We start from the raw sequence: 10,196 nt of genomic DNA, 5'->3' as shown, positions 1-10,196 counted from the left end.
GAATGTGTTTTGATGTTTCTACATTTGTTTTGACAATTCTCGCTGGGTTAAAGTTTGCTGCAATTCAATTTCCAAAATGGATTCGATGTAATTTGAAGTCATCATATTGTTGTCGGTTTATTTTAGTTGGAATACTTTTGTCTATAAGCTTAAACATGTCGCAGATTTTAATTAGGAATTTTCAGAGAGAGGCTAACAAAAAAACATGCTGTAATGTGATTGAATCGAATTATAAAGTGTTTCTTAAAGTGTGTGTTTATGTATGGATAGTTTTACAAATACTAAACTTCATTGCATTTTTTTATGGCGTCTATATCTATTTTGAGAGGTATGGGTAAACACAAATTGAATCGTAAAAACAGTAGTGATAGTGTTAAAAAGCGGAACAAACAAGCACTTGTGAAAAATGTAGCAATAGTTGTAGTTTTTTATTCCGACTAACACTGCAAAGATTTTGTATCAACTCCATATAAAACTCAATATTTTTACATTTGGAACTACCAGTTATTTGCATTAGTTGGATTTATTTTGTGCTCATTCCTATATATTGTCATCAGTACAGAACTTACTTAAGTCATTCTCAATATCTCAAATATTCATTGTTTTAGTTCAAAAGTAGAAAGGAAACATTGTAACGTTGAATGTATACAAAATCATGTTAAAGAGTTGCAATAAACTCAGAACGGCAGGAAAAGCGGTCAGTAAAAAGTTGCAAAGAAAATGAATATAAAAGTCTGTGAATTTTTATTACAATTATAACTACACTTTCTATAATCGGCATTGTTTAAATCATACAAATGTATGGTTTAGCGGCTTCAACTATTGGTAGAATTGCATGTGCGTTCTCCGGACTGCATTTCTTGATAACATCATGTGTACAACTTGCCCATCTATCTACAATTCTGGAAAAAGAAGAAAAAAATAAATCAAAAATATAAAAGCCATCACCAACCTACATTTGTACATACAAAATGTCAAACCAGTAAAAAAATATGCTAGAGCAAAAAATCTATTTGATGACCATATATCTCCTTAGTTATTATTACAAAAATTTAGGCAGTAAACTGATACCTAATCTCCCTATTTCAATATTAAATTATAACATTTTTATTCTATATTCATAAACATTAAGAGTTATATCAAGCTGTACGCTGTTTAAGTGCATTTTTTTTTCTTTCTTAACATAGTCACGGATAGCATGTGCAGTCAACTGTTGTATTTAAAATGGAAATAAATATTATATATGATATGAGTGCTTTCGTATTGCTATGACCCAACTAATGGAATATGGATTCGATTGAAACTTAGATGTAATGTTATAATTGTACTACGAAAGAAAAACTTGAAATAAATATAAGTGCAGAATGTTATCCATGCCTTAACTTCTGCGGTGTATTGGTCAATTAAAGTCTAATGTACTGCAGATAGAGAATTAGTTGTTAGTTTACACGTCTGTTATTGTTATTAACCCTTGTCTGCTAGATCCCATTTTATTTGTTTTGTTATCGTTCGTAATTATTGCAAGTCATCAATCTTCAAGGATACCAATGGTATTCAAAACAAAAATGCTGAACATTAATAATTTATAGAAATGTGGTGAATACCTCAATGCGACAGCAACACAAAGACATAAAAATATCAAAAAGATATTCAGAGGGCAAGATAATGATATAAATATAGATTATTTTTAACTCTCAATCCTTCCGATTCTATACAAGCAAGTGTGACAAAAAAGATTGCAATATACAAAATATATAACTTCAGCACCCAACTTTTCAAATAAACAATAACCATTCAGATATGACATAAGAAACATTTAGAAAGTACACAAGACGAAAACTAATTACTAAAATCATAATTATAAATTAACTGTTTACAAACTTTGAATTGTTTTAAGTTCTTTGGACCTCTACCCTAGCCGTATTTGACAACAAGAAGAGTTCTGTAAACGAATAGTGCGTCGTGCTGATAAAATTGTTATCCTGGTATCTATGATGAGTTAACGGACAATGTTCCCGACATGGGACAACCACACACATATATGTCATTTGAGGATATCTAGTGTTTGTTAAATTTAACAACCTGCCCCTTACTAATTTAAGAGTTCAGTAACAAGTGCGGGTTTTCTGTAAATGTTTAGTTTGTGTAGTTTAATTTATACAAATGGAAATTATTACGATATGAAAACCAGCTTGTGTTTGCATGACTAATTCTGCAGGCTTGTCAATTTTCGTGAATTTAAGAACAATTATATTTTAAAGGATACTTGATTTAAGAAATAATTGATGCAATCTATACTTTATTGTAGTTTTATCACGGGTAGGCATTATATCCGTGATTATTTTAGCCCGAGCGATAGTGTAGCTTGCATCAATTATTTCGATTCTGAATAGGACAATCTCGGTTATTTCTATGTCCGATGTGTATAAGTGTAGAACGTTGGTGAAGGCTCACCCATGAACTTCCTTTTTTTGTTGGTAAACAAGCAGACGCATACAAAGTGTTTTTTTTTTCAGAGGAGTGGTTTTGAAAAGCCAATACGATCGTTGTCGTATCTAGATCAAATATGTCAATTGCGAATTGTAACACATTGTATAAATGTATATGTAACAACATGTGTATCATTTAAGAGTTTAAAGGTTTTTTAGTTAATAAAATATATTAAATGCATGCCAATTTGATAAAATTCATTTTTCTGCTGTTATCAATATACGCATGTGCAAACAGATTTAATTTGATTCCGAGCATGGGTTTGTTTACCAAGCTAAAGAAGCACGTCATATTAGAATTAGTAGTTTAAACACATTCCGCATTGAAGTCTTATTGGACAGTTATATTTCATTTGTTAGATTCAAGGTTCAAATATGTCAACGAATAGTGTTCTCAAAATTGTATTGAATAGACCACTTTCGAGTTCATCCGTCAGCGGAAAAAACTCGTCAATTATACGCGCCTTTATGACGTCATTTACCAGATAGAGGGGCTCGCCTGTATCCCTGCACTATTTACGTTCATCAAGCGTCTTAGTGATCGTCATTGTGCAGGATAAACTAGAAATAATGGTTGTTCTGTAGGTACTTAATGATAATTCCTTAATGACAGCAGTGCTGATTGTCAATTTTGAGAATTCAATTTGCCGTATAATTCGTACAATATAGATTTATAGTTTTCCAACCACTCGCTCAACATTGGAATGGAAGTGACGACGCCCCATAACGCACAAATGACGTTCACTAAAACCAGAGTTTTTGACGGAAATGCATCGAACTCGAAAGTTGTCTATTCAGTTTGCATTAGAATGAACATTTTGAAACGTTCCTTGTAGACTATACGTCCCAGTAACCTTAGTAACATAGTAGTAGTTGCTGCTTTGCTACTAATATACCATATACCATACATTTCGGAGGGGGGGGATACATCAGAGTTCGGTATTTTTGTTACAATGTAAAACGTTTTTGCATGTACCCAAAATAATGTGTTATCTTTGGTGTTCAGTGGATCAGTATATATCTGTGTCTAAGGGGGCATTTCTTTCCTTTGAACCAAAATTTTGTAAACGTTGTGTGGCGTTTGTTGTTGTTTTCTAAACGCTACAAAAGTACACAAATACATCGTTTAATAAGTCTTTACTGACCCTGTTTAAACTTTTAATAATGCATGCACATGTTGTTGGTAAACAGACTTTTTAAAAACGTAGAAAATTTTTTACATCGTTTAATCGATAGAGGGTTGCTGCTCACAAAGAAGCTATTAAACCAAGAGTTCCAAAAGGTGAAGTTGAAATCATCCCTTCGTAAATTTTACGGACGCCATCACGAGTTGGTTGACCGTTATGGATTTTTTTAAAGCCTGACACGTGAAGTTAAATTATTTTAGCTCGAAAACGTGAAACGACGTTTGGCGGGACACATGAAATTACAATCACTGTTATTGCAATGGAAAAAAATGGGATTCTGACAATACAATAAGCGGGATCCAGGATAATTCCCTTTCCCCAACGAGATCCCAGTGAGGGACAAGTGGATGGCCTGATCAAAAGGAAAAATGTCTTAATCTACCCAACATGCTTGTTTTCACACCTGAAGTGTAATCTTCCCGCCCGTTGGCTTTATTTGCAGAATCTTTTTTTTTTTTTTTGGGGGGGGGGGGGGTCCTGAATATACAATGAATTTGCCACTTCATTTTCTTTTTTAATACATATCTTACCCACAGTCTAATATGTTTGCGGTGCTTTGTGATTGGTTTCTCCTTCGTTTACTCAGTTCGTCCGATGCATCGTCGTAACATTTGTCAACCAACTGTTTTTGATACACTGGATCATTATAGCAGGAAGAAATCATTCCATTCAATTCTATAATCATAAGACAATGTTGGTTTTTTCCCCAGTATTTCGCAATTTATGCCATAGCATTGAATATTTCTACTAATAAACATAAATTCATATTAAACAAAAGAGCTTGTATGATTGTCAGTTTCTCAAGAATAAAACTAATCATTATGAAAATAAGGAAATAGTGTCATAGTCGCACTCCGCAACCGTGTCAATTAGTTAGATATGGCTTAATTCAACAGACAACATATTTATAAACAGAAGATGAAACGTAGCAATCGTCTCGAACTCAGTTAATGAAAGCTAGTTTGAGGACAATGCAGTTTCAATAGATGAATCATGTTCGAGACTAAATGACAAATCAGTAGACATCGAAATTTATTTAAAGGCGTCATAACCATTTTGAGAAAAGCATGACCTTGTGCATTGTCAACGCAATCAGCAATAACGGAAATACATGTTTTCGTAATTTTATTTTTTTGGTTACGTCTCCAATTGAACTGGACGTGGACTTCGTATCTATACTTCACACAGCAAGGTACGTCTCTCACTAGCATACGAAAATACCTTTACCAAATCAGAAATATGACACTTTTGTCCATTCGTTTGGTGTATTTGAGCTTTTGATTTTGCCATTTGATTAGGGACTTTCCGTTTTGAATTTTCTTTGGAGTTCAGTTTTTTTTTGGTGATATTTTCTTTTTCCTACCGAATGGAAGATAGCAGTGTAATGGTAATGTTATATTATAACCTCAGGCAACCCTACGGTACCCTACGGTACTCGTGTCTATTGCATATATTTACCAGTAGAACAAATACCAACGGCTATTTCTCATATAATTCAAAAGCAAAGGATATCTGATTAGATATATTCTTATTATATATTCTTTATATAAACCGACATCAATCATAAATTGGTTCAATTAATAGTACTTTCATTTATACCTGCTTTGTAAATGATGCAAATTGGATTGTATGTGTTTTTCATCATCCCAAACAATTGTTGTTGTACAACATCACATGTTGCTCCTTTACTCTTAATGCAAGGCAGTATTTCCGAGAAGTACCTGGAACAATATTCCTTGTACAATAACAATTTTCTCAAGAAGGAAAAAAAGAAGTTTTATTCATTCGTTACCTACATACCTGTCCTAAATGGGGCAGTATCTACGAGATATAAAATATCAAAATTGAACGATATATTTTTCCCATATCATTAATTAAAACCAACATGATGAACAAGTTAAATAATAACTAACTTTCAGTTTGGTACAATTTTGTCAAGATAAACTAACGTGGATGAATAATTCACTTGCAGTGATTAATTTGACTTATTTTACCATATTCGTGTAAACTTTAATGTGATCCTTAGCTAGAAATGGGTTACATATGCATTTGATGTGTTCAATTATGAAAAGGATCAGAATGTTAACATTGAAAGTGAAACAAAATAATCCATTTGATTTACCGATTCGATTTACAAAAACTTATGATCATAAAAACAATGATAAACATAATTTATTAACCTTTAATATGAAATCAAACAGACCTTACAAAAATCAAATTGCACGAGTTCGCTATCTATTTGTATTTATGTTTATATTGGGTTAAATAACCGTCGGCAGTCTTCGGAGGTCACCGGATTTTTACGAAAAGGGTCATTTTAGTTTAATTTCAGGTTTCATATGACTTGAGATACAGACCTGCAACAACTGATTCAAAATTCAGAAAGCATTTAGTCAATCACATAGAATATTGTTTAAGAAAAAAATGGACATAAAATTAAACGTCTTTCTTTACATAACAGTGTACAATTCTAGTTATCATATACTGAAACGTTTTAAAGTTGTTGCATTCTACGAAATTTGTAAACTTTCCAACACAATATCTGGATAACAAGCGTTGATAAATATTTAGTATCCGAAGCGAATCATAAGAATAGTTAAAAATTTGCTTAGCAATTTGTTTGTAAGGATACTGGGAAACGACTAATGAATAGTAATCCCCTTCTTTGAGAATTGCTTTTTAAAAGGTATATACAACTCCCAAATTGTTTTGAGTCTGGAGTAATAACAACAAAGGAATGCGTATGATAAAAGCTTTTTTTGACCAATACATTTTTGACCAAATTGTAAATATATAAAATATTATCCTTCAGATGTTAAATGAATACAGTTGACTATAATGAAATACTCACGGACAGAAAACATCAAGGTAATTCAAATGCATTGTCATCTTCCATTTGTGATTTTCTTCATCATATTCATAATCCATCAGCTCACTTGAATCAAACCTTGCATTCGGACATTGATACACTTCATCACAAGATCCACCTTAAGTTTGAACACAAGATCGTGATACTTAACTGATTAGAGACTGTGTTAGCAATTATTAATTAATAGTATAAATAAAGAGTTGTTTAACCTTTTTACTCATTAGGGATATGTTTATCCTATGTCTTTCTATATTTATTGTATATTATGTTAAAGTTTTTTATGAAGATACAATATTTGTTATTTGGATAAGTATGTCTTTATCATGAAAACTTTGAACACAGTCTACGGCAGGTGTATACGAATCATCCCTTTTTTACATGGAGAGATCTGATCAGATGATATTCGTATGAAACACGAAGTAATATCTAATTGGACCAGTAATTGCCAACCTATAAATTTAGAACAATACGTCCAACAATTTTAAATTAAGTATTTCTAGACAATTAATAATCCTGGTACCTTTGATAACTAATTAATACGCCAGACGCGCGTTAAGTTTAGATACGACTCATCAGTGACGTTCAGATCAAAATGGTCAGAAAGCCAAAACAAGAACTAAGTTGAGGAGCATTGAGAACCCAAAATTAAAAAAAAAAGTTGTGCCAAATACGGCTAAGGTAATCTTATACTTTTGTAAAGAGGAATTTGATAACAAACCTGTTTTCAAAGTTTACCGGATGTAAATGCTGTTGCATAATTTGTTCAAAATGTGGTGCTCTTTTGGACATAAAACTGCTAGCTTGAATATTTAAAAAATCGTTATCTATGATTTCGTATTTAAATATTTCATTAAAAATGAAATTAAATTCATACAACTATAAACGAGTCGAAATTGAGATCGTTTAGTATCCGAGACAAATGGATTAAAGAGCCAGACGATTTTATTACCCAAACCCGGTCAAATAATTGTACAATGTTTTTGAAATCTCATTCATGTATAAAAACATTAACAGTACCAATTTTCCTGCACCAGATGATCATTTCGACAATAAATTAGACATGTAAATAAAAAGATATTCTTACTTGCGTGAACCACCATCAACTGGAAAGAAACAAATATCACACCAAACATCCACATATTGTCTTTTTTCAAAGAATAAAGAATGATCTTCTTTTAAGAATAATTTATATACTTAGTATAAGTTAGTACATGGTAAATAAATATAATCGCCTCAATTACTTACAAATGTCAAAGGTGTAGTTTTCAAAATCGTTATCACTTGATGTAATTTTTATAAAATAATTGTTTCGAAAGAGAATTATCCAAATTTAAATATAGTCAATCGTGAGTACTTAGTGAAAATTAGAGAAATCATGGTCTTTAAAACTTTATTGAAATGAAAATAAATCCCAAACTAGCAGACATTAATTTGATTTCAGGTTGTTTTTCAAAACATAATTATTTAGACCATTTATCATTAAAATTGAAAATTTTAACGGTTATAAATTCACGTTCTCTTTTAAGATAAAACAACATGTAAGCCTATTTTCAAAATAACATGAGCATGAGTAATAGAAAAAGCTTACACGCAGGAAATGTTGAAAATTCATGTAATTTCGACATATTACTTTCAATAAAATTCAACATTGGCTACAAATATCATACATAATATAATACAGTACAAAATTGAAAAATAAACAATACCGCCACTTTTAGTAGTCACAAAATTATACCTGTGGGAATAAAGCAAAAAAACTTGTCCCAAACTTGTCATATCCGGCATTTGTATTGATATCAACACACATGTGCTCGATAACGAAAGTGAAAACCGGGAAAATGTTGGATTAAAAAAAAAGTCATATTGATACCAAAAACAATAAAAAAAATTAAAAATAAAATAATTTGACGAATTTCACATAAAAATCGTGCATCTTCATGCACATACAAATAAATAAATAATATGACAAGCAAATATAAAGATCGTTAGTTTGCCGTTCTCTGGAGCTCTCAATGTATAATCTTAATTTATAAAAAGTAAAATCACAAAAATACTGAACTCAGAGGAAAATCCAATCGGAAAGTCCATAATCACATGGCAAAATAAAATGACAAAACACATCAAAAACGAATGGACAAGAACGGTCATATTCCTGACTTGGTACAGGCATTTTCAAATGTAGAAAATGGTGGATTAAACCTGGTTTTAAAGCGCTAAACCTCTCACTTTGATGACAGGCTTATCAACTTCGGTTATATTTATAATGATGCGTGAACTAAACAGTCATAATAAATAAAATAGTCAAAATATGGGTACAGCAGTCATCATCGTGTAACAATTTTAAAAGGAACAATTTCACAGAACACAAAAAAACATCTATCTACAAAAACATTCATTGATTCGCGTGTCTGACGTCAGAAAATTTAATACGTCACATAAATTTGTCGTTCAATGTATATACAAACAATTTAAAAATATCACATGGGCAATGTTAGCATACAGGGTTAAAAAATCAAAGTATGTAAGAATTAATTTCAGAAATAGACCGAGATTTAAAATAGTCCAAAAGTTATATAGAATTTAAAAGAATCCACAAATAGTTCATTCCACTACGCGATTGAATATTTTTTACGTTAGTGGTTCAACCTATTTTCTAATTCATAAAAGAAATATATCATAATGACTTATATTAGATCAATATGATATTGACGGGATCTTATAAAGTACAGTGTCCCGTTATAAGAACTAAATAAACACAAAAAGTCGCATGTACAAAACACACCAGCAAAATATGAAAGATAATACAAACACATTGACGGGATGTTTAAGTACCGAGCCACGTTAAACGGATATCACATAAAACAATCCTACAGTAAAAGTTATATTAATAATAGAACAAAGACAAATGAAAGAACAATATAACACGTTGTTAAGATGATAAACAACATCAGTACGCAGAATCTATACATCAAGACCATCATGTATTATGTGTGAAGTTGATACGGAATATTTATCAACAAGGTCTTGGTACCTTCCGATGAACTTTTTTTAGAAAAAGGACGAGACGTTCTTTGACATACTCCTGGTTCATCAACTTTCTACTCAGACACTGATGACGTTTTAAAAAGTCTGAGTAGGAGCTGCAAGCTCTTGAATATCGAATAAGTTGGGAAATAAAGGCAACAGTAGTATACCGCTGTTCAAAACTCATAAATCCAGGGACAAAAATCAAAAACGGGGTAACAAACTAAAACCGAGGGAAACGCATTAAATATAAGAGGAGAACAACGACATAGCACCGAAACGTAACACACACAGAAACGGACCAAGCATCAGACAAAACACCACGAGAATAACAAATATAACAAGAAAACCAAATACATGAATTTGGGATAGACAAGTACCGTGCACGTCTGATCTCAATATCTCAAAAATAAGAGAAAACACAAACGACTCAACGTTAAAATGCAACACACACAGAAACGAACAATAATATAACAATGGCCATCTTCCTGACTTGGTACAGGACACTTTTAAAGGGGGAATAAAAGTGGTGGGTTGAACCTGGTTTTGTGGCATGCCAAACCTCGCACTTTAATGGCAAAGTTAAATATAACATTGAAATGACAACATAATATTACAGGACTACAA

At 31.8% G+C, this 10,196-nt stretch overlaps 1 protein-coding gene across 1 annotated transcript; it reads right to left on the bottom strand.

Moving 5' to 3' along the window:
- Positions 1–727: 727 nt before the first annotated feature.
- Positions 728–7,762, bottom strand: LOC143075197 (uncharacterized). The gene is made up of 5 exons (XM_076250544.1): positions 7,630–7,762; positions 6,528–6,663; positions 5,276–5,397; positions 4,207–4,351; positions 728–902 (listed from the first exon to the last, which is right to left on the bottom strand). Exons 1-5 carry the CDS (start codon positions 7,682–7,684, stop codon positions 785–787), a joined length of 576 nt encoding a protein of 191 aa, XP_076106659.1. The 5' UTR covers positions 7,685–7,762; the 3' UTR covers positions 728–784.
- Between the last annotated feature and the right edge of the window lie 2,434 nt (positions 7,763–10,196).

The sequence above is a fragment of the Mytilus galloprovincialis genome, chromosome 1 (assembly GCF_965363235.1).
Source record: "Mytilus galloprovincialis chromosome 1, xbMytGall1.hap1.1, whole genome shotgun sequence".
NCBI classification, from domain to species: Eukaryota; Metazoa; Mollusca; class Bivalvia; order Mytilida; family Mytilidae; genus Mytilus; species Mytilus galloprovincialis.
Note: the sequence above shows the minus strand (reverse complement) of the source record. Positions and strands in the feature narration are given on the sequence as shown.

Excerpts from the sequence above, each read along its gene's own strand:
- LOC143075197 (XM_076250544.1), bottom strand. The coding sequence starts at position 7,684 with ATGTGGATGTTTGGTGTGATATTTGTTTCTTTCCAGTTGATGGTGGTT. Across the intron at positions 6,664-7,629 it reads GTTGATGGTGGTTCACGCAA|GTGGATCTTGTGATGAAGTG; the intron begins GTAAGAATATCT and ends TTCAAACTTAAG. Across the intron at positions 5,398-6,527 it reads TACCTTGATGTTTTCTGTCC|GTACTTCTCGGAAATACTGC; the intron begins GTGAGTATTTCA and ends ATATTGTTCCAG.